Genomic DNA, 25,248 nt, shown 5'->3' on the forward strand with positions numbered 1-25,248 from the left:
CTAATTACCCGTTCTTACTCTATTTTTTCCACTTTCCTCTTCCTCTTTTCTACTCTGATAATCGGTGTGGCAGCTGGGGTGCCTGGGGTGGTTATCGGTTGCATTTTAGGATAATGCACCACACACACTGTGGCTGGCGATGCCGTAGCCGTGCGCGTGCGCGCTTTTCTTTTTTTTTGCCCGGCCAATGCCCCGATTAAATAATAACAATAATTCGCAGCACATCATGTCCTTTTTTTTCTTTTTTTTTTTAAATCGTTCACATTATTCGGGGCTTGTATCGCGATTGGCCACCTCTCACGTGTCAGGCGGATATTGTGTGATCCATGGGCCGAAATGTTGCGAACGTTAGTTCAAAGTGGCCCACGAACCACGTGTTTTTTTAATTATATATATAAAATATATTATATATTATATTCCTACGAATATGCATTTTTGTGACGTGATGTTATTTAGCACTAATTAACGAGAAAGAAGGAAATCGTACGATAATTAACGAAAGATTTAATAAGAAATACCGCCTCCAAATCCCCAAAAAGGAAAGAAAAAAAGATACATATGTATGTTATATCTTTTTTGCGCTACATGTCAGCTCTGCGGCTGTAAAACAGATATGCAAAATTTTTATCGCCAAATTCTTCATATCACTGCTAATTGTATTTTGCGTTTTCTCGGATTCTTTAATTATTCACCTCCTCTACCAATCGCTTCGCTTTTTAATTCCCGCAATTTTTATTTCTCCAAGTTGCCCCTAATTTTAGTGTGAAACGTAGTTAAACATAATGATTAATGATGAATTTAAAGACAAATGTTATAACATGGTTCCTTTTTTCGGGCTAGGAGCTTGATTTAAAGTGTCAAAGATTTTTGTGTATGACCAGATGTATTCTACATGTCTCAATAAACAGTTGTATGTGAATTACCTTTCTTAAATATGCGCTGCTCTTCATTTCGTAATCCTTGTTCCTGATTCTCTGTCAGTCTCCCCTTGATTGTAGTAACATTACATACATACGTATACACATATATGTAGATATACGTATGTGTCCACGGCGCGTGGATATGTGAAGTAATAAAATATCTTTATATAATTATTACAGACTTGTGACTATTAAAGAAGCATTGTAACATACATCAGCTAAGTTTTATGTTACATTGGGAGCTTACCAGCAAGCGACACAAGTCGACACAAACATCGTTCTGTCTTTCTTTAGCAATAAGTAACAAAAATAAAACGATATTTGTGTCGCTTGTGTTGCTTGCTGGAAAGCTTCCAATATAAAATGTAAATGCTCCTTATAGTTAACCAATATACCTATATTTTTTAAATAATTCAACTTTTAAATAGTTGACATTTTAGATGAATATTTAATCAGGATGTCTAGAAGCAAAATTTACATTTTTCAATATTTTTTACTATTGATAAATAGTAATACAATTTTATTCTGTATTTCACTATTCTGTAAAAATTCTTTTCAAGTAAAAATAAATCCCTGAGTAAGTGTGTCCAAAGTGATGTTTAGCCTTTCTAGTACCATTAATAGAACTAGAAAGAAATCTAGATAATTTACCATAATATATGCTTATACTCTATTGTGTAACAATTACTTAAAATGTTATGCTTTCAAAAGTTTTACAATATCAGAAGGAAAATGTGATGTGTGCAATAAATTTTTTATAGCATGGTTTTTTATATTAAATATATACATATAATATTGTAATATATTTTATTGTATTAAAATATTTAAAAATTGAAGAAAAAAGGGCTATCAGGGTCGAACGCGGATCTTAGTGCGTGATGTCAATCATTAGATTTATTCTTCAAAATACAGTACGTTTCGGCTCCATTCGAGCCATCCTCAGCAATAACAATAATGTGTCACAACGTTCTAAATGCCCATTGGCAAGTTTACCGATTAGAATTGTCGGAAACACTGACCAAATGATCGATATCTGAAAAATATCTTTGTAAGAGTCATGTAATAAAAAGAAAACTACAGCAACTCACCAAAAGGCCGAACAATGTGGGACATAAAACCGTGTAGAGACAAAATGATTCGCGAGGAGACTTAACGGTCTCCTCGACACACCAACAGCGACGAAATGACAATCATTCCGAAGGTAAGCGTGTCACGACAAAGCGTGTCGAGTCAAAACAACAGTGCGGATAATACATAGTGAGTAAAGTCGATGAGAGAAATATTAGATAAAATGTAACCAATAGCAAAAGCAGGATCTGGCCGCGTTAACAAGTTGAATACGAATGGTAAAACGTTCATGGGTGTGGATTATAATTTATTTAAGACATCTATATATGCATGGTGTAAAAATTCCGTATCATTTTGTGAGTTAATCCCATTTTTTTGTAGCTTAATGTGAGACATTTCAGATACAAGTCTTCTGGAGAGATATCTTTCACTGTCCAAAATTTCGACGTTCTCCCAGTCAAAGTCATGATCGAAATTCAATCTGTGTTCTGTAATAACCGATTGAGTAGTAGTATTTCTGTGAATGTGGTTACGGTGTTCTGAGACTCTCGTTTTCAATTGTCTCATCGTCTGGCCTACATACGACGCGTCACAGTTGTTACAAGATATTTTGTAAACCACATTCTTATTAGATTGAGTTGGGAGAACGTCTTTTTGTACTTTGATAAATTTCCGAAGTTTATTTAGACTGTAGAAGGACAAGTTGACATTTTGGTCCTTGACGACCCTTTTAAATTCTTCAGAAATACCAGGAACATATGGGACAGTGAACCAATTACGACGTTCATCTTCAACCGTAGATGGAGATACATTTTGTTTGCGAGTATATTTGTAAAGTAATGATTTTATGCGAGTGTTAATGGTATCAAAAATAAATGTCAACGGATAATCATTCTCCAGAAGAACGTCTATTATGAACTTAATGTTCTTAACGTGGAATTTTGGATGAGAAAGTAAAAAGGCCCTATCCACCATACCCATAATCGTGCCTCTTTTCTAGTATGTTTTCATTTTTGATAATTGTCAAATCTAAAAAATTCAACCTATCACCCCCAACTTCAATAGTGAACTGAAGTCTGGGGTGATAAGAATTAAAAAGTTTCAAAATAGTGTCAAGAGCATAAAAAGGTACAGCCATGGCTATGTCATCTACGTATCTGAAATAAAAAGGTAAATTGAAGGTGAGTTGTCGCAACACACTGTCTTCAAGATCCTGCATTACCATATCCGCTGCGATGGGAGAAAACGGAGAGCCCATGGGAGAACCAAATTGTTGTTTGTAGATAATCTTGTTGAAACAAAAATAAGTAGAATTTAATATTAGTTCGACTGCTTTAATAAAATCATCCTTAGGTATCTTGCAGTTTTTTGAGATATGTGACCATCTATTTGAAATACTTTCCAAAACTAAATCTATCGGAATATTCGTGAAAAGGGAGATCACGTCTAAAGAAATCAGTATGTAATCATTATTCAATTGAGTTCCATTTAATTTCTTAACAAGTTCAAAACTGTTATCAATGTGGCTATCAGGTATCGGAATACTTTCGGAAATGATCTTATGTAGAAAAAATGCTAATGCGTATGTTGGACTGTCAATAGAGGAAACTATGATTCTGAAGGGATTACCTATTTTATGAATTTTTGGTAATCCATAAGCTCTCGGGAGAACCCCATCGGTACACAATAATTGTTTGTATTTCTGGTCAGAGATATATTTCTGATTTTTCCATCTCACGATAATATCCCTAATTTTTATGGGCATTTAGAACGTTGTGACACATTATTGTTATTGCTGAGGATGGCTCGAATGGAGCCGAAACGTACTGTATTTTGAAGAATAAATCTAATGATTGACATCACGCACTAAGATCCGCGTTCGACCCTGATAGCCCTTTTTTCTTCAATTTTTGAATTTCGAGGGTCTACTAGTAATTTATTTAAAATATTTAATATTTAATATTTGTAAATTATTAATATTTTTTATTATTTTATCTTGATTCTGTTCTATATGGAATAATTATTAAGAATCAAATACTTAAAAAAATCATATATCTACATTTAGAGCAATAACGACAGCATTGATCTATCCATCTCTATCTCTTCTCTATCCTATATAAAAAAATCCATTTGGTCCTATATTAAAAAAGTCATGGAGACGCGAGAAGTTGTTGTTTGGAGTCGAATATCTCGCACGTAGTGTTGCCGCTTTTCCGTGCCGGTGATTGGCCGGTCGAAGCCGGGCGATCGAGATTGCGGCGAGATTGAATAATATGTTGTGACGGAATGATAGTTCGTGTCATGTGAGATTAGTAGTGATAGTTTCGTAACCGACGTTTTGTTCCCCGGAAAAAATCTCCCGGAAATCAGTTCCCGGAAAAAATCTCTCCGGAAAAAATCTCCCCATCAAAAAATCTCCCCCGGAAAAAATCTCCCTCGGAAAATATCTCCCCCGGAAAAAATCTCCCCCGGAAAAAATCTCCCCCGGCAAAAATCTCCCCCGGAAAAAATCTCCCCCGGAAACATTTTCGGTGCCCAGCAAAAACCGAGGTGCCACATGGGTTTACAACTTTCCACGTGTGAAAAGCCCACGCACGTACTTTTCAAGGCACACTATGTGTATAGTTTAATGATAGTGGAGCCCCCCGCAGGGCCGTGACTAAAAACAAAGACAATAAATACATAACTCATGATAATTTAAAACAACGAAAGATTGACAGCAACATTCCTCAGGAATTTAAACGCATTCAACAAAGCGCAATTAACGTAATACAATCGGCGTAACTAACAACAAAGATAAATAACACATAAATCATAACACATTTTTATAACGACAGATTGGCAGCGACATTTTTCAAATATTGTAACACATCCTGTCGGTTGTATGCTGCAACGAGACTCTTCAATCGCGCATCGTTGTCTTTGTAGCGCTTGTTTCTATTATTCGCAGGAGCGTGAGCATTCGTGCGCGCAATGTGAGCCCCGACGAGACCCTGCTCTGCCTGAAGCAACTCGATCATTTTCCACAGTACGAGATGCGAACCATTTGCTCTCCGATTTAGTGCATGGTGCCATCCTTCCACTGCATTGTTGGTACGAGCAACAGCCACCATCACTGAGGAGTAGTGGTTCCACAAAGAAACATCAAACATTGCGCCGCGTCGTACTTTACGACGACCTAACACGCCAATCCAAGTGTGCTCAAAATAATCGAGGAAACCTCTCAAATCCTTCTCATTATCAGTGAAAAATTTCGACAGTAGCAAAGCATCGTACGCGTAATGTACATCGCAGAAAGGAACGAATGCCAATGCGAATAACATTCGTAAATTACGAGCCACGCGGCTGCTCTCGCGGTACAATGGCGCAAGGTCGTGATCTTGTATACTACGCCAAAGTGCTTGACCGAAATGGAATAAACACCCCTTGAGTTCACATTCGGGAAATTCTAGTGTAACGGCTTTTAAAAATGCCATCTCAAAATCCGACATTACATTTTTTGGGGCCACCCCGGGAATAGCATCTTTTAGAACCCGCAACAGAGTTTGATATGTTCTCTTGCGTCGATTAGGGCATAACGCATATACAAGAGGCACAACCTTGCCATTCACCTCCCCATGTACGGTGTACAGTTGGTCGAATATTTCAGGCACTACTTTAAAAGTACCATCACAATACCATGTGTCACATCCTCGCAACACCTGCAGATTATCCTCCGTAGCAAATATAAGCAGTCTGTTGTTAATATCCTCAGAGTCGAATAACAAGAATTTCACGCTCTTCAATGTCTGTTGAAAGTGTTCTGGTATTTCATACAGTGTGCTCTTCCTGGGATTAGGCGGTAAAGGATTGTTCCTTTGACGGATTCCTCGGACAGTCCGACTCAATGACTCAGCACTCGGTAATTGTGCAGCAACAGGAGACGACACCGTACCCAGCACAGACGCCACTAATGACGATGATGCTTCCTTGCTTGTCACCGCTTTCTTCCGTAATTTTGCAACAACGCGCTTTGTCTCAACTGCTGCAGCGTTAGGAGCGTGAGTTGTGTGCTCAGTTTGATGCAAAATGATGCCTATAATAAGCAAAAAGTAAAAGAGTAATGAAAAATTTCCGATACTGCTGTTAAGTACATTAATTTACGTACCATCGCGTAACACCGACGACGTGTGACAAATCCCACGACACCCGGTTTTATACTGCACACACCGCCAAATAACTTTTCCATTAGACCCCTCCCCATGCTTGTAATACAATTCACCATCAGCAATCAGCTGATTCTTTCCCTTGTTGCTTTTTACAAATTTGAGCGGCATGGTGCACGATAATATCGCTACCAGTACTTACAACAGACTGATTACTGTTAATCGAGGTGATATTGCTGACGATGAGTAAACACAGCACAATCAGTTGACGGTTCCGAATAATAACATATACAAGCACCAAATAAAGTCGCACAGTCTAGTGTAACGGCCCTTCAAAATGCCGTCTCAATTTGAAATACAGTAGTGCTGGATTTTTTCCGGGGGATATTTTATCGGGGGGAGATTATTTCCGGGGGAGATTTTTTCCGGGGGAGTTTTTTTCCGGGGGAGATTTTTTCCGTAGGAGATTTTTTCCGGGGGAGATTCTTTCCGGGGAGATTTTCCCGGGAACTTGTTTCCGGGGAGGATTTTTCCGGGGAGATTTCTTCCTAGAACCGATAGTTTTCAAATTTATTGTTTATTATTAATGTGGTGTGAAAGATAATGCGTGAGATCGGTGTAAGAAGGTAAAACGTGTATCGATATCATCAGTTAGTACGAATGACGCTAATATTGCGATTTAGTACGATGCGATAGTGCGAACTGTCACGGTTCGTGTCGAGTGAGGTTAATGTGGTTCTAAATTGTCTATTGTCTATTTGTCTTTTTATATTATATATATATATGTTGCAGTGTGTAATATGTTCCGTTTAACCAGCGGGAGAGGGAGAGAGAGAGAGAGAGAGAGAGAGAGAGAGAGAGGAGAGAGAGAGAGAGAGAGAGAGAGAGAGAGAGAGAGAGAGAGAGAGAGAGAGAGAGAGAGAGAGAGAGAGAGAGAGAGAGAGAGAGAGAGAGAGGAGAGAGAGAGAGAGAGAGAGAGAGAGAGAGAGAGAGAGAGAGAGAGAGAGAGAGAGAGAGAGAGAGAGAGAGAGAGAGAGAGAGAGAGAGAGAGAGAGAGAGAGAGAGAGAGAGAGAGAGAGAGAGAGAGAGAGAGAGAGAGAGAGAGAGAGAGAGAGAGAGAGAGAGAGAGAGAGAGTTTGGTTTTTTCTTTGAAGGGTAAAGTGCCTTTAACGTTGCATCGAAAACTTCGTTTATTAGGTAAGTTGGTAACGAAAGGTATATTTGCTTCATATATGCTATGTTTCAATATTTATTGCTTTTATTAAATATCTAAAGTACACGTAATAGTAATTATAGATTTTAATATGGATAATAATTATTGAAACATAGCCACATTTAATCTTGCAATCTTATATTTCATATGTAAGTAGGTGTAAATAATAATTTTTATGTTATTTTGCAGTATATTGTATCACGTTTAGCTAACGAGACAATTCTTACATAGTACAGATGTAATATTGAGTAAGTTCAGTAATAAGAAGAAAAAAGAGTGGGTAGAAGTTTCATTTCTCTCGAAAGGTTGAGGTAAAGCAGTATACATATTATTATTTACATCAATTTACATATGACATTAGATTATAAGGTTAAGTATGACTGTGTTTGATATTCATTTTTTGTACTGAAAATATATAATTATTCTTACATACACTTTAGATTTTAATACGAGCAATGGATACTGAAATGCAGTAAATTCTATGAAGTTAATTTTTAACTCAATTAACCTTTTCTCATTGCAGTAATTACATAATTTTAAAAACAGAGAAAGAGGGAAGTTTTGTCCTTTTCTTAGAAAATCCAGATGCTTTGAACGCTGCAGAAAGAATAATGCATACGTTATACATATAAGCATATACAGTATTTGAGGATATTGAAGATTGACTTTACACAATCTGAAAAACGCATTAAATTGGCCAGCATTTTCGTCACTATTGTCTATTATGGCAAGCAATACATTCCATGTATGGATGCTTGGGGCCGATGCATTGTCGATTTTACGCTAAAGGTCTCGCCGCTCTGATAACAGGTAAGACGCGAAATATTGTATATTTAAAACGCCGATAACATGAAGCATAATATATTATATGACACCATAATTTTTTTTACATAGGGCTTTAGCCTAGGAGGAGGACGATGATAAAGTGAAGAGGAAGGAGCAACGTAAAGAACGCAAAGAAAAAGAACGAGAAAAGAAACGTGACGAAGATGATGGCAAAGGAAAGTGGGAAACCGATAAAGGCGGCGTGGCTATTCCCTTCGAGAAACTGAAGATGTTTGCCAAGGACGCAGAAATTAATATTGGTGCGGTATTGAAAAAACTTTCTGTCGGTATGTATCATGTTACAAACTTACGATAAAATTAAACAAAGTCTACACTCATTTACGTCTTCTTTTTGATTAATTAATATTCAGTTATTATAAAGATTATAAAATGGTAAAGGGTTATACATATTTTAAAAGTTTAAACAAGTTAATAAGAAAATATTCAATTTTTCAATGTTTTGTTCAATTGTATTACGTGCACTTAATTTAGTACACATTGGTTGATAAAGTATAATTTAAAATGTGTCTATACTTTGTGTTAATACTGATTAGAAATGCGACCTGATTATGCGATTTTACTGTTGTATCTTTATCGATTTAATTTCTACGAGTTAATTTTCGATTTTATTATGTATTCTTTCAAAAATAATAAGATAATTTTATAATTTTGTTTATACATGTTCTATTTTGCTATCTTATGTATAAAAAAAATGCATATCGTAATTACTAATCTTGCGTTCGATTTCTCCCGCTGGAAAGTGGGAATCTATTGTTAACGTGATGTACACTATAGATTTTCATTATTGACGCTTTATAGTTTACGCTACATACATTATACATCTTCGGTTCCAGTGGGAGAAACCAAACGTATCTTAAATAATTACGACAAAATAATGTAAATATCTACATTATTATTGTAAGGAATTCATGTTTAACAATAATTTGCAGGGAAAGGCCAAAGAGAACATCGGTCTCATCCTCCTCGTATGCAGCAGAGCAATAAGCCTAAAGAAGCTCTGGTTAATGGTACAGTGGCTGAGCAACTACGTTGCGTTGTCGCTAATCGTCAATTGCTAATAACGTTGCTATGTTATACCTGATGAGAGTTGTTAACTCCCAGCATGTAACATGATGCATACCGACGCAAGGACTACACGATTATGGAACGCGGCATGATTAGTCTACGCTCGTTGTTAAGACTGTTTGCTACCGACATAAGAATACGGCAATTGTTTAAGAAATCGTCATTCTCCTTAAACAAATTTAAGGGCACAATATTAATATTTATGCATGGTTTAGTTTAATGATGGTAATTACAATGTCATGTTTGATATACGGATACATTCATTGGGAGATAGAGGAGTAGCATTTGGTAGAGAATTCCCCGATTGTGAAACTGTGCCTCATTTTTGTACCAAGCTCCTAACTTACGTGGCAGTGCTTTGGATGTACCGTATGGTATACCTTGGTTACTCATTAACGTTTAACGATCTAATATTAGGCTAGATAACGCGCGGCTCATACAATTATCGCTCTGGATAGGTTTTTTATCTAGATATGTCGCTCAGTACTTACACAATATATATAATTTGGTATTTGCAGTGTGATGTTCTGATATCGTTCTGATATCGAGTTTATTTAATTTAGCTTAATAGAGTTTTAATCCGATAGGCAAATTATTCAACATACTTTTCACGAATGTTCCGTATTGAGGTAAAATATGTATATTGTTGCTTTGATACTTTATCACTTTATTACTCGATCCGATAATCTCGTGGATTACTTTGATATGCGCTATCGGAGATGATTATAAAAATCGAAAAACGAATGCGATATAACTAAGATGCAACTCGATGCGGTACAAGGAAAATGGATTTTCGTTGTTATTTAATCGTAACAATGGTAGCTGCAATCTCCAAGAAATTCTGGTTCAAAGGTATTCTCAATAATGTTCCTTTCTATTTACATGAGAAAATTGAGTTTTTGATTTATGATTATTAGAGTTATTTAACAACACTAGATTTTTACGTTTCAAAGCTGTGTTAATTAATAGCATCATGATGATGGCGAAAATGACTTGTTCAATTCTAACATTCTTCTAAACTTTAGGATTCGATATCGAGTTTTTTTCTGCATTGTTTCGCGTGATTTAAAAAGAAAGTAAACGTATACTTAGTAATACCAATGTATGATGTGCTAGAGAGAAAGAATGATACATGTTTTATGATATCTAGCTAAAGTGCAGACTTAGCGCATACCTTTATTACTATAATACTACTCAGTCGAAATGTGGATATCTGAACAAATAAACTAGCTTTACTATACTAAGTTATAAAATAGATATGACCAATTGTTTTAAATTGATTATCAACATTTATTAAAAATCAGTTATCAATTTAAAACAGTTGTTTCTTCGGATATGACAACAACTATAATCAGACGTGTTTTATGAATTTTGCAAAAACACATGGCGGTTGATGCAATATATCGACACCTAACAAAACAGCTGTCATTTTATCTGAATATTCGTATAGCAGCCAAAAAATTGAGATATCCCTCAACCTGCTTGTTTCAGATACATTTGTATTGATTGTAATTTGTGCATAATTTAAGAATAAAACATTTCTGTACATAAACGCAATTGGTACGATAAACCTTTCTCTTAATATAAATAATGTGACACATTTTATTTTTTTGTAAAATTGTAGAAATAGTATCTCTTCCCTCTGCCTCCCTTGCTCACTTAATAATTATACACGCGGGGGTATACTCAAGTAGTGAGATTGAATTTTTTCAATTAAACTTGTTTAATTTTACATTCTATTTGATTAAATCTAATTAATTTAATAAATAAAACTTGCATGTTAGTAAAAGAGTGTTATATTAATTAAAGAAAACATTTGTACGACACAAATTGTAATGATCTTTCTTTATTCAGGAAAAACATTGAACGCGATTATTTTTGCATGTATATATATATATTTTGTCCAGTAAATAAGGACTACTCTAATATATATATATATATATATATATATATATATATATATATATATATATATATATATATGTAGGTATATATATATAGGTATATATATATATATATATATATATATATATATATTACGACTTACGACATCCATTGTAAACCCGGCCAAATAGCTCTGTGAACATGAGGCTGGATTTTCAAGGAAAGAAATAGCAGAATGAAATAATAGTAGAATTATTTTGATTTAGCCCTGTAGAACTAAAACAAGTATTACAAGGCTAACCAATCAAAATGATTCCGTTATTATTCCGTTCCACTTTTTCTTTTTTTATAAGGAATATAAGGATCCAGCCTGAATCAGACCGCGATCATAATAAAAGCAAAATGGCGAATAATCGCGATAAATCGATATATTTACCGTTAATGTCACCTTTCTGATTATCTAGGATTCTATGCACAACTTGCTTCGTGTGTGTCACAGTCAAATTGTCAGTAAAAATTTTAACAATTTCATTTTTGCAAGTTGAAGTTAAAATTAAAGAAGAAAGAGAGAAGAAGATAAAGAAGAAAAAATAAATAGCGTTACAAATAAAAGTAATGTACGTATATTATATTGTGTGTAATATTAGGTGCTTATATCAAAACTTAAATAATTGTCACTTGTGACGTTGTCCTATCCTTTTTGACAATTAATGAATAGTAAAGACAGAATGACGTCACAAGTGAGAATTATCTGAGTTTTGATGTAAATGGAAAGCATTTATTAATGTACTCTTAATAATGATGTATATATGTTATGGGCGAAGTTTGCATGGTATGCAATATTAATATAGTTCGGACAATATTAGCATTAAATCACGTATTTATATATACTGGCTCATATTCTCAATTTTCTTTTAGCGATAAAAAAGTGCGCTTTTATTTCTAAGATGCTATAATATATGTAACATGAACTATAACATTTCAGAAATAAATGCGCGCTTTTATCGATAAAAAAGAGTTGAGAATATGGACCGATATCAGAGTCTCCGATTAATGTGAGCCTCATGATTAAACTCACTCTTCGTCTCTTTCTAAGGGGAACAGTTAGAAAGAAATGCAGAGTGAGTTTAATCGGAGGATCACGTTAATCAGAGACTGTGATATCGGCCCTATATATGTATATTGTACATAACCTGGGCAATGTTGATACCTATATTATGCGAACTTCGCCCGTATATATCAGGTATATATATCAGGTAAATCAGGGATTATATTCTCGAGTTTGGTGCCCTATTCTCGAAAAATATCGCATACGATATTTTATAAGAATTTCACTAGAAAAATCACACTTTGCAAGTGTGCTATTGGTTGCAGAGTGTGATATTCATGACATATCGTATGCGATATTTTTCAAGAATAGGGGCCCTGTCTTAATAATTTTTGTATGCGACTTTCTATTTGAAAAGCATTGAATTTTGCATGCGAGTTTCATGAAAACGATTCGAGAATAGGGCTCATTAGGCACGTTCAGCAGACACAACTGTTGAGTTCGTCTTATCAACACACTGCTTTGATTGGTTGGTTCTAAAAGTAAAAACCAATCACGTTCGACTGCTATTGAGCGGCTTGGTCTGCTGAACGCGGCCATTATCAACCCAGCGAGTAAATCAATTCGAGTCGATATATCGATATATGTATGTACGTGTGTGTAGTGTACTGCGCTCAGGCTGTAAGCAGCTGTAAAGTCAGTTATAACCTAGAAATAGTGACGATCGTAATCATCGCTGCGTGATAGATAGTGAAATATATATTGACGACAGAGATCAAGGAGCTGTTCACACGAGGCGTTTCTGGCGCGTGGTTGCCGCGTGTAAACATTTGCATGAGCCGCGTGCTGTCGCAATTCGAGGCATCATTTATCATGTAATATAATATTTACGTTTTGAATGAATTGATACACCGTTTGTCTCGATTCTGATCAACTTGTTTTTAGGCATATCTGATAAATGAGTCAATGAGTAATACAAGATGCAAGTAAAAATATTATAACTGCCTACATGTATCAAGAATCTAATGATTGACCATACGTCCTTTAGAATTTAGAGATACTTTGGACGGCAGTGAAGATCGCGTTTGGGATTTACCGCCAAGAGGTGGTCATCAGGGAGAGTCGGTAATTCAGGGTATATAAGTGGCAGACAAGGTCGTCCTCCAACCAAGGTCGGTAAATGGACGACGGCGTAAAGGAAGGTCTTCTCACCCACTTCAACAACATTGGCACCAAAATGGCGGTCGCTATCTTACAGCTGTTCAAAGTAATAATTTCTTTGCCAGAGCTGTCAGTTTAAATAGAGGTTAAGAGTAGACAAGAGTTGTTCGAAAAGTAAATGCAATTAAAATTACAACGAGAAATGGTAAAATAAAAGGAAATAAAGTGTTTTGATAATAAAATTAATGTAATGAATTGTTAGTAGAAGATTTAAATATTTATTTATATTCAACAATTGTTTGAAACGTTATTATAAATTGTAACGATATAGTAATTTTGAAAATATATAACGTATGTGTTATTATTTTATATAAAAATAAAAAACCATGACATATAAATTCTCAGTTATATTTATTTTTCTTAACATAAAATATGTTATTATAAATTTAATATCACATCAAAAAGTATATAATGTATGAGAATTATTAACTAAACGCTTGTCTGAATGCACTTTTTGAACCAAAAGATTTATGTTTCGACTGTTTAATTATTTGCTTTTGGTTATTGACATAAATAATTTGACGAATGTGGATATAGCGACGGACAATATTTTGAAATGCATTACAAGATTTACAGGGTGGTATGGTAGAATGTACCCAAGTTTTAATCATAAGTAATAAGTGTTCAAATAATTGAGGATGTAGCGCACATCGATACAAATGCTCTTGAAGATGTGCTTCGACTGCAGTTATGTATTTAAAAAGTGGAGCGGAAGGATTTTCTAAAAATCCGAAGGAGAGAACTTTGGTATAAATAGAAAATCGATTGCTGTCATTCGTAGTAAGTGTCATTGCACATGATCGACAAACGTAATGTTTGCGGAGAACGTAAGATATAGCACTTCCAATAACATTATTGATGACATTACATTGAATTGTATTTTCTATGGGTGTAACATAGCTATAATCTTGTTCATCTGCGCATGGTACATTCATACATTTGTAAGGAGGAATACTTGTATCTTTTTCTTCTTTTTTATTTATACTTTGTTTTAAAGTAAAAAAATCAACGTAATGTTCATCATCATCAGATTCATAATTTTTTTTTGTCTTATGATTGTCAACAAATTGACAAGTAGTAATGAGACGAAGACATCTTTTCACTTGTAAAGCCGTTGGGTTAACATTTCCATGTCTTCGCAATGTAGAAAATAAGTTTTCCAAAGCATCCTGATTTAAGCGAGAAGTGAAAAAGTATTGATAACCATCTTTAAAAAGTTTGTCTACAATCCACATCGAATTTAAAGCTGATATTTTGATACCAGTTTGAACTGGCTTCCATGCTCTTCCAATTACAATATGCTCAATTAAATACAAGAAATTATCAATAACTGCCACTTTTTTCTGTTTATTTCCTGGTGTGATTGCATCATTTTGATATCTACCATTCATAACATTAAACCAGGATCTGACTGTTCTTAAGAACCAAGCTGTTGTTAACGCATCTCGTTCTATAATTTTTAGTTGTACTAAAGTCTCTAAAGCGGCTGCTGTTCTCTCCGAAAATATATGAGCTGCAGCTGCAACATTCATTTTATTGAAACTTGAAGGTTTCAAGATATCCGCAGTGATATTTGGCGCAAGTTTCAACTGATAACGTCTTTGAATCTCTTCTAATTGCTCGAGATATCGAAACCGAACTTCATTACAAGGTAATTCTTCAGATTGCATAACCGTTACAGCTACTTTTATAATCAGATTATTCATTAGAGCTGATCGTAAATTTTTTAATAGATGAGGAACATCTGGAAATATATATAAAGAATCATCCGGTCGTACGGGATGAGTTATAAAGGGTGTGTTATTATCTTTGCCCACTTTGAAACCTAATGTTCGCCAAACAGCTTGGTTCTTTGATCCCATATCTGAGACAAGACCATGTACTTTGTAACCTATTTTTTCTACATCCTCAATTATTTCTAAAATTAATTTACACATGTCTTCTTCATCTGATGATTTTGTTGTAAGATGCCACGCGATGTTTTGTTTCCAATTTTCATTTAATCCTCTCAGCATAAAAACAACAACACTTGAACTTAGTGTATTTTTATCTTTACATGTTGTTTGACCGATGAAAGATCCTAAAGCCGTAAATAAAACAAAGAGAAGGAACACTAAATATAGGTATAATTTATTACTACATACGTAAGAAACATCAAAATTTATGTGAAAATTAGGAAAAATGCAAATTAAATAGAAAAATTTAAACTAATAATCTAAAGCTGTAAAATAAAGTAAAGAATTTTTTGGATTTGGATTGGAAAAAATTGTTGGAGAGCATATATAAGTGTGAAGTGGGTGCTTGATTTATACAAAATGAAATAAATATACAATGTTAACAAGTTATTTCTTATTCACAATAATAGAACTTACTTATTTCATCGTGTTACTTTAATTAAGATACCAATATCAAAAAACCATTTTGTAATTTTAATAAATATCTACTATCTTACTAATACTACTTTCTACTTTTAATAAATACTAAAAATATTAATTGCTCTATTTATTCTGTAAATAACAGTTGTTTCCAGGAATTGCATACTCGTCTATTATGTTGAGATGTTGTTCATTCTCCAAAAAATTCTCGTATTAAATTGACTGTACAAAAACAGTCAAATCACCATGATCATGTTACAGATGGGGTGGGACCCGATTGCTCACGTCACCGATTTAATGTAAAAATATCAGATTAGCTGATCCAGTGGAAAAACTCCAAGCAACGGTCGCTGTGATCAATCGCAACGTGGTCAAACGGGGCGCTCCCTACAGACGACCAGTAGATTGATGGTGTTGTGACAATGAGCTATATTTTTATATTAATTTAACTATTTAATTATTTAATTTAAAAAATCTATTTCCATTTTAATGCTTTGTATTACCTGTGCTGACATCATACTCCAACGTTTTTTGAATATCCATCTCATCCATTAAAAGTACACAATCCGATTGATGTGAAGATTTGTGAGTTTTTCTTTTTTTTTCCATTAAGGAAATCACGTCTTTTAGCACGCCAGGGCTAAAATCTAGTTTATTTATATGTTTACATAATGTGGAATAAGATGGAAGAGGTAATCCCATATCTTTCTTTAAATACAAATATGCTTTCCATCCTACTGTAAGCCAAAGAACATATATCATCGTTTTATTTCATTATCATTCATGAATAAACAAGTACTCATAAACTATTCCACTTACCAGCATATCTTATTTGCGTAGCCAATTTTAAACATTCCGGGGACCATTTTGATTGTGAACCAATTAACTCTGATGCAAATTGTTTAAGAATTGGCATTTCTTCCAATTTTTTCGATAGTGTTGCATATTTTTTCTTCAAGTTTTTGTATGCTTTTATGTGTGCATTTGTGTGCTTCTCAGCTTTTAATCTCAATAGCCTTTCTTTTCCAAGTTTTGATTTAAGTATATTATTTTTTTGTTGTGTATGAACTAATTCTTTCTTAAAATATTTAATTAAATTGGCTTGTCTGATTGTTCCATTATTATTAGAATAGTATGCAGTTTGGAACGTTGTAACATTACTATCTTCCTCAGTTTGAGTGCCGGTATCTGCGGAAACGAACACAGGCTGACGATCATCATGCTGAACATTTGTGTCTACAAAATAAAGATAAGATTATGATTAAAATGTTTAAAATGACATAACATAATATTTACCACTTACCATTAATAACATTTTCTTCAGATAAAATAGTTGCAATTGGTTCAGTTTCATCTCGTGGACCTTCTTCAGAAAAATAGTTGCAGAAAATACAATTTCATCTCGTAAACCTTCTTCAGAAAAAATAGTTGCAGAAGATACAATTTCATCTCGTAAACCTTCTTCAGAAAAAATAGTTGCAGAAGATTCAGTTTCATCTCGTAAACCTTCAGTAACAATTTCCTCATTTACAAAAATAGTAGGAATAGCATTGGGTTTTAATTTGCGCCATCCATCCTGCCGCCCACCTTCAAATTGTGAATCGTCAAAATAAAACTGCAACGACAACAAATATTAATTGCTTATTTATTATATTTGTTAAGAATTGCAGCAAATGTTTAACTATACAATTTTAAAACCTAGTATATTAATAACACACTTGCTAAGTCTCGATACCTATTATGTCTTATTGTTAGTTAAATTAAATTTAATAATTTTTGATTTGCAAATTGTCCTGTACTAGGTTTTACAATTGAACACTATAGTATAAAATTATTAGTTACATCAAATAATATTATCAATACCTCACATAACCTCGAATTCTCTTTCGGATATGTATTACATTGCTTGCTCCAAATTTCTTTACGCTGTTTATCGCGAGGAAATCTAAATAGACGAAATCCTTGTTCCGCACGATTACGACAATTCTTTGCACAACAGGCTGGCATTATTAAATGTATTTCCGTTCCGAACTAAATATTTCCTTCCTTCAACAAATTTTACACTACCTCCTATTTTACACAGTCGCTTTTCTCGTAGTGTCACCGTGACTGCAATTAATAATGCTCGATAATAGTGCTCGATTGTATATGTATCAAGAGACACGGCAGTGTCTCGCGCCAAGTATACGCGGAGCGAGACCGACCGTGACTCTTTTACGCGACGCGACGGGTTGCGAGTATACGAGATGTTGAGATCTCGATAACGAGTAAACGGATCAAGTTCTAAGTAGGCTTGATCGATAGCTTGGGGTCGAATTAGGGGGGGGTTTCTGTTATAATATTCCGCTACGTGCCCTACGAGCGGAGATATTGCGACGCAAAGTCCAAATGTTGAAAATTTTATTTTAAGATACTTTCTTCTACGTCGACCGCTCTCATCTCAATATAACATATATATAACAGAAAAATGTCACTTTCACTTTTTCGACACTGGCGGCTAACGGCGTTAGTATCGCAGCGCAGTGCAGTGCAGTGCAGACAGTGCGTTTAGCGCGCTGTCAGTCAGTTCATCAATTATATCGCAGCGCAGTGCAGTACAGTGCAGACAGTGCGTTTAGCGCGCTGTCAGTCAGTTCATCAGTTAACCTATCTCGTCGAGAGACACGGTAGTACGCGCGGAGCGAGACCGACCGTGACTCTTTACGCGACGCGACGATTAATTCAAGGTAATTGTTTTATTATGTAATTATCTCCTATTCTATATATTACTGTTACTTATTTTACTGTTTACTACGTTTACGCGAGTGTTTACATACAGGTTAACCTATACTATATTATTATATATTGACGGCAGGGAACTGATACTGAGATCAATCAATCAAGGAGTTGACGGCAGGGAGCAGGGAGCTGATACTGAGATCAAGGAGCCTGTTCACACGAGGCGCGATTGCGGCCGCACGTTAACGTTTGCACGAGCCGCACGCTGTCGCGAGGTAAGGTGCGACAACGCGCGCATACGCGCGTACGCGAAACGGTAGTAACACCGTAATCGTGCCGGCGATATACTGAATTTGAATTGCTTCGTGCTTATCTGGAGATTTCGTATCCCTACATCGTGTTACCACCGCTGCCGGAAAAGAAGGTTCTCTACGCTTGGCAGAAAGTGACGACTGACACGTTCGATCCCGACTTCGTTGATCGCAGAAGAGCTGGACTCGAGGTACGTTTCCGATTTGCAATTATAACAGTATCGTGCGATGAATGTTGTACTAACCTCAAAGTCGGAGCATCCTTGCTCACCGCTACGGGATCGACGTAAAGTTTTAGCGGATTTTAATCTTCCGAATTAGCGTCGGAACAATATTAGTCTTCCATTATCTATTGCCTCACAACTTTTCGATTTTAATATTCTGTAGCTGTATAGTTATTTGTACACAATCGTGATATTAATATACATCAGATTGTTCATGTTTTTGTGCTGTTACAGTTCTATGATTTAGAGGAACTGTTTCGTAACGGTGGCCCCGTGCCAGATACAAATTACATATTCCTGGGAGATTTTGTCGATCGGGGCTAGCTTAGAAACGTTTACTCGTCTGCTCACACTTAAAGCTAAATGGTCCGACAGGATCCGACAGGATAACGTTACTACGCGGTAATCACGAAACTAGACAAATCACGCACGTTTATTTGGATTTTACGGTAAGTGCGCAACGATACTTTCTTTTCTGGGCTTTTTTTATTTGTGTATAATAAAGCTTTGATTTCATTGGTTTCTTCATTTTCTGTTCTAGATGAATGCCAAAACAAGTACGGCAATGCTAATGCGTGGAAGTACTGTTGTAGGGTATAACTCCACTTTTGATTACGCTCGAATAAAATTCTGTTTTAGTTAATTGATGAACAGGTTCTTTGTGTACACGGTGGATTGTCTCCAGCTATTAGAACACTAGATCAAATTAGAACGATTGAAAGAAATCAAGAGATTCCACACAAAGGTATTAATTGTATAAAGTGATATGTCATTGCAAAAGTTACATAATAATTAAAAGTTACATGACTGGATATTTACTGTTATTGTACAATAATAATAAAATATCGTTGCTTAATTGCCATATTACAGGTGCTTTCTGTGATTTGGTCTGGTCCGATCCAGAAGATGTAGAAACATGGACAGTAAGTCCGCGTGGTGCAGGCTGGCTGTTTGGCAGCAAAGTGACTTACATGTTCATGGAAGTGAATGATCTTAAACTCATCTGTAGGGCGCACCAATTAGTTCAGGTAGGTATGTCTTTGCTCAAATATTTCTGTCGCAGATTTTTTTAAATATCTCGGAAGTATGTATTGATGACGCATATTTTTATCATGCAGGTTATAGGTACATGTTTAATGACAAACTCGTCACAGTGTGGTCGGTCCCAAATTATTGTTATTGATGTGGTAACATAGCTAGTATCATGCAGTTCACGACAGTGGATCAGAGATCACCAGTGCTGTTCCAGGCAGTGCCTGATTCCGAGAGAGTAATCCCACCTCTAATGCCCACTCCGTACTTTTTGTGATCTATCTTAAGTGGCTCATCTGTACGAATGCGGAAGAGAAATGTCTGTGTCTAGACTCTACGGAATCACATGATTTGATTGGCCGGATCCAGGCTGGTACCATGACGGACCCACACATTCATGAGAATATATCATTGATTATATACATATTACTTTAGAAAATTTTGATTCCCTTAAAAGAAATTATTTGATGCGTTCTACGATCAAAGTACGATACTTAGAGAGGACTGAATTGTCGTGTGATTGATCTTATTCAGGGAATGTTCTTTAGATTTTTTAAGAACTTTATCAGGTTTTACATGTTGTAAAGTTAATTACATGTTGTAAAGCTAACTTTTATATATCTACATAGTATCTGCCATTGCATCAGCCTGATTTTTGTAGCTCGAGAAAAAAAAAGAAAACGATATTTTGCATCAGAGCAAATGTGAACATCCTGTGGTATAGACGCTTTTGCTGTCTACTATGTACATTCTGTAGAGCATTCATATCTCAGAGCAGCATTCTGGACTTTAATGTTCAAAAGACTAAGAGCTTTTAAATAATTTATGAGCGCGAATAACGCAAATAGTCCAGTGCTGTGTGTGAATATAAAAAGAAAAGAAAAGAAAAGAAATATCACGTTTAAACATTCCGGCAAAAAGTACACTCTCTGAGTACAGTAAATGCTTCTCTGACATTACAATCGTTGTGCGTAGAATTCAGATTTATTAAAGCGTGAGCATATATAGTACTGTTAAGGTCTTCCTGAACATATAAATGATCTGTTGCTGGTTTAGGTACTGTGTGTGCTGCGTACCGTTCTTTTTTCTTCTAAATGCGCAATCGGTGTTCTTAGCAAGAATCGTAAATTCGGCTCTTTTTCGCCGAAGTACAAATAGCGTGTAGCAGTAGCCAAAGTTTTCCTGCTTAGGTAAGGAAATCCGATAGCGGGATCGTTATAGCATCTGTAGAGAGTTGTCTTATTATTTTTATGCACATGGCATTTTTTTACGCTTAATTTTAAGAAATTCCGAGCTCAAATATTGTCTTTAAACTACCTTGACACACATTAATGTTCTTTTCAAGAAAGATATCCACCGTTCGTTCGTCACACACACTTCTCTCTTCTATATATATATATATATATATACATATATGCCAAATCGCTGACGTATTGAATAATCGTAATTAGCTAATTGTCATAAGTTCATTAATGTAGGGAGCAACTTGAAAAGAAAAAAAACCGAGACCCTTAGCAATGTGCCTCTAAATTAATAAGCGTTTGTGTAATATAATGATACGATATTGATATGACATAATTAATGGAAATGCACCGGCCATTGCGTATCATAAGCCTGAATTCTGACCATCGATTTTTGCTAGCTCACGATAATTCCTAAGCGATCACAGACCCGACAAATATGGCATTGACATTGTGGCACAGGCTGTCAAGTTGAGACTACTCTATTTTGAATTTTGTGATATAGACCGAAGGAGGCGTGTGCAATGGTCATGTCGATGTTTATAACGACTCTCCTTGTCGCACCATTCGAAGAGGTGTTTTGCGAAGACCCGTTATTCCAAGAAATGTAATAAACTTTTGAACAGTGCCTTCAGAACTATAACACGACGGTCTACTAGAAGTATAAATGCTTTCTTATTCTATTTCATAAGCCTTCCGCTATTGTTTTGGAACGAGCCTTTGCTTTTTCGCGAAACTTTTCTACGATATTTACGTTTTACGATTTTACTACCTTTTAGGTCTACTCTTACAATTTTACATCACGCGCGCGCGGTATATTCTCTATTTGTACTACATATTATAACGTACAATTACAATTGCGCGATACTTTACGCGAGTAATGTATTACATAAGGTAGAGAGGAGCGCATCTAGAACGAATTGGGACACGGAGCTTGCGTTACAAACTCGACTCGCTACATTTGCAGCCTCCGAGTCGTGAAACGGTTTTGCAACGACGGGAACGCCCTACGTGCGGTACGGACCCTGGTTGAAATCTTCTCATGGGTAGGCAAAAAGGGTAGGCAAAATTATAATTCTTTATATTTTAATTAGTAACTTCACTATCAATTTATTTTGTAATTACGCATTATAAAGATATTAATTACAAAACAGACACATTAAAATAAACTACAGCGATAAACAATATTACACATTGATCTTTCATTACCCTGGTGGAAATCTTCTCATAAGTAGGCAAAAAAGGGAAGATACTCATGGGGAGAATTGGGACTTTTTTGCCTACCCATGAGAAGATTTCCACCAGGGGATATCATTAGAAATCCTTAAAAAAAAAGAAAAGAAGTATTAGCCTCTGTATCTATTGGGGTGTTCGCGGCGTTTCGTTTACCGGAATGCCTCTGTCTGTGATCGCTTTAATCTTATCGAAGTGTCCAAGCGCTTGCGGCGACTCGATATTAATAATCGGTAAGCTCGCGAGAGAGAGAACAAATAAAGACAATTTGCAAGATAAAAATAAAATAACGAAGACTAATTTAGCTTAATGTGCTCCGTGCGGGAGCTTGAACACTGCGCATAATCCTTAAAGATCTCACAGGTAGACACCATTTTAAAACGATCATCATGTACCTTGAAAGTATAGACTTTGTTATGTTAATGTAATGAAGAACGTCTGTAATAAAAATGCGCAAAAAATCGCACTTGATCGCATTGTCAATAATAGAGAAGAACACGATCGCATAGTGCAGACCAAACGCTTTGGACCAAACGCTATGGTACATGAGCATATTTACAGTTCGAAGACCAAGAGGCAGAGCCGCGGGGATACGACGACAAGAAGAAAGATGTCGTCAGCTAACTACCATTGGGGTAGACGAGGCAGAAGACCGAGACAGTAACATAATTATTTTTAAGCCGTATTTTTAAGCAGTAATATAACCCGTCAGTATTATATATTCGTACCTCTGACCATACACATATGAACACACACATACAAAGTGAATATGTGAATATGCTACGTTTCTTATACATACATGAAAACATAATTGCTAAATAAACATTTAATAAAACTATTATATTGTTATTTACTTCATACTTACCAAATCAAGTTTTATTTAATATGTATAATCTATTGTAACTGTAAATAAATTTATTATTTACTGTATAATTAAATGCTGGTACATTCAAGAAATTTGTAATTCTGACCTGGATTTATATCCTGTCTAAACTACACATGTATGTTTAAATTGATGTTTTACCTAGTTATTGCACCAATAATGTTTAAATAAATCGTAGCTTTAGTTTTTAACGCAGGAAAAGAAAATTTAACGTTTAAGCGCTAACCAATGTTGATGCATTTTTCTGAAGAAATACTTACATATTGATTTTGTTGCATATTCGAAATCTAAAATCCGAGCATGCTAGAAGCACTTTCATTATCTTCAATGTGTCAGGTATTTTAAAAGAACACTAAATTTATCTTTAAAAATAGGCAAAATTCAAGCAGCTGTAACTTTGTTAAAAACGAATAAAATTTAAATTTAAAAAAAGGATTTTAAAGCTTGAAATCTCTACTTTTGAAAGTTTTTATCGTGGATTGAATAAGAAATGAGCATTTTGACTTTGATTGCTCATAACTTCCTTAAAAATCATCGTATTGCAATTCAAAAAACAGATTCTTAAAGCTGAAACTTTGCTTTATTGAACGGTATAATTGCCAAATTTTTTAAAATAACAAATAGACATGATACAAATGGATGAAAATAATGTAAATTATTTTTAAATGCAGAGTACTTAAAAGTACAAAAAAACATAAAGAATAAATTTGTTTTATTTGTATCATGTCTACATGTTATTTAAAAAAATCTATTTTCTTAGAAATAATAGTCTGTAACACCTTTAGCTTTACAATCTGTACATACTGTTTGTAAGATATATTCTTTATAAGACTAGTTAGAAGAGGATGCGTAACACTACAAAATGCATGATATCAGTACAAAATTACCTTTTTCAAAAAAGGTAAAAAAAGGGCGCCAAGTACACGCGTGGTTGTTACCTCGGAAAAAAACCAAGTGGTAGTATCATTAATTTTATCTCACAAAATTGTCTCACAAAAATTGTCTCACAAAATTGTCTGACAAAAATTGTCTCACAAAATTATTAAATTACAAAATTGTTACTTTATTCAATCCAAGTGATATCTATCTTAACAAAATTATTAAAAACAGAAGTCGTTTTTGTTCGACCCAACTGGCCTAATAATTATTGTAATATATTTAAACTCACAACGTTTCGAAAAATTATCTCACAAAATTGTCTCACAAAAATTGTCTCACAAAATTATTAAATTACAAAATTGTTACTTTATTCAATCCAAGTGATATCTATCTCGAAAAAACCTAAATAACAAGTAGTATCTATTTAAAAAAAAATATGTGAAATCTTTTAATACTGCGCCAATTACAAAGAGAGAATATATATATATATATATATATATATATATACCTTATGACAAAATTATTATTATATCACGAAATTGCGTTACCAAACTCAATCCAAGTGATATATATATTTCAAAAAAATATATAAAATCTTTAAATTACGCCAACTACAAAGAGAATGTATATATTGCTTTGAAAAATAATTGTAGTGCAACTACTCTTAAAAAATAAAACAAAATTGTGTTACCTAACTCAACCCAAGTGGTATGTATCTTTGTATTCCTGAGGATCTTTCTATCAACCCAAGTGGTAGTAGTTTTAATTCTCCTTGATAAAATTATAATATTACAAAGAATCATTTAATCATTTTAATCACAAAGAATTAAAGAGGTAACATTATAAAATAAAAATATTTAATTAAAATAAAATAAAAAAATTTTTCTTGTAAAAAACTTGGCGCTGCTTTTTTAAAGTCTATCCAGACAAATTTGCATCGCG

The 25,248-nt window shown here is 34.7% G+C and overlaps 2 protein-coding genes and 3 long non-coding RNA genes across 10 annotated transcripts; 2 read left to right on the plus strand and 3 right to left on the minus strand.

The window, feature by feature from the left end:
• Positions 1–1,708: 1,708 nt before the first annotated feature.
• LOC139786023 (uncharacterized) lies at positions 1,709–2,936 on the minus strand. The gene is made up of 2 exons (XR_011722158.1): positions 2,009–2,936; positions 1,709–1,953 (listed from the first exon to the last, which is right to left on the minus strand). It is a non-coding gene; the product is annotated as an uncharacterized lncRNA (long non-coding RNA).
• A 1,877-nt stretch (positions 2,937–4,813) lies between these two features.
• Positions 4,814–6,710, minus strand: LOC139786025 (uncharacterized). Its single transcript, XM_071725188.1, has 2 exons — positions 6,136–6,710; positions 4,814–6,063 (listed from the first exon to the last, which is right to left on the minus strand). The coding sequence occupies exons 1-2, from the start codon at positions 6,302–6,304 to the stop codon at positions 4,814–4,816; spliced, it is 1,419 nt and encodes a 472-aa protein (XP_071581289.1). The 5' UTR covers positions 6,305–6,710.
• Positions 6,711–7,222: 512 nt separating this feature from the next.
• Positions 7,223–10,809, plus strand: LOC139786018 (uncharacterized). Of its 3 annotated transcripts, none has more exons than XR_011722152.1 (4): positions 7,223–7,330; positions 7,870–8,156; positions 8,241–8,458; positions 9,122–10,809. It is a non-coding gene; the product is annotated as an uncharacterized lncRNA (long non-coding RNA). The 3 variants fall into 3 exon arrangements; XR_011722153.1 differs by lacking the exon at positions 7,223–7,330 and adding an exon at positions 7,615–7,657; XR_011722151.1 differs by lacking the exon at positions 7,223–7,330 and having other exon boundaries at positions 7,621–8,156.
• Positions 10,810–15,739: 4,930 nt separating this feature from the next.
• On the minus strand, positions 15,740–17,950 carry LOC139786020 (uncharacterized). 2 transcript variants are annotated; one of them, XM_071725186.1, is made up of 6 exons: positions 17,649–17,950; positions 17,196–17,400; positions 17,089–17,148; positions 16,605–17,021; positions 16,289–16,522; positions 15,740–16,172 (listed from the first exon to the last, which is right to left on the minus strand). In XM_071725186.1, the coding sequence occupies exons 1-6, from the start codon at positions 17,790–17,792 to the stop codon at positions 16,099–16,101; spliced, it is 1,134 nt and encodes a 377-aa protein (XP_071581287.1). In that variant the 5' UTR covers positions 17,793–17,950; the 3' UTR covers positions 15,740–16,098. The 2 variants fall into 2 exon arrangements, with proteins under 2 accessions (XP_071581287.1, XP_071581288.1); XM_071725187.1 differs by having other exon boundaries at positions 15,740–16,212.
• A 184-nt stretch (positions 17,951–18,134) lies between these two features.
• On the plus strand, positions 18,135–23,382 carry LOC139786021 (uncharacterized). Of its 3 annotated transcripts, XR_011722155.1 has the most exons (7): positions 18,135–18,511; positions 18,640–18,778; positions 18,883–19,005; positions 19,273–19,487; positions 19,580–19,783; positions 19,909–20,066; positions 20,157–23,382. It is a non-coding gene; the product is annotated as an uncharacterized lncRNA (long non-coding RNA). The 3 variants fall into 3 exon arrangements; XR_011722156.1 differs by having other exon boundaries at positions 18,640–19,005; positions 19,909–20,070; XR_011722154.1 differs by having other exon boundaries at positions 18,640–19,005.
• Positions 23,383–25,248: the final 1,866 nt, after the last annotated feature.

Source organism: Temnothorax nylanderi, unplaced genomic scaffold (assembly GCF_030848795.1).
Source record: "Temnothorax nylanderi isolate EJ_2023f unplaced genomic scaffold, tnyl_v1.0 TNYL_tig0938_pilon, whole genome shotgun sequence".
Classification (NCBI taxonomy): Eukaryota; Metazoa; Arthropoda; class Insecta; order Hymenoptera; family Formicidae; genus Temnothorax; species Temnothorax nylanderi.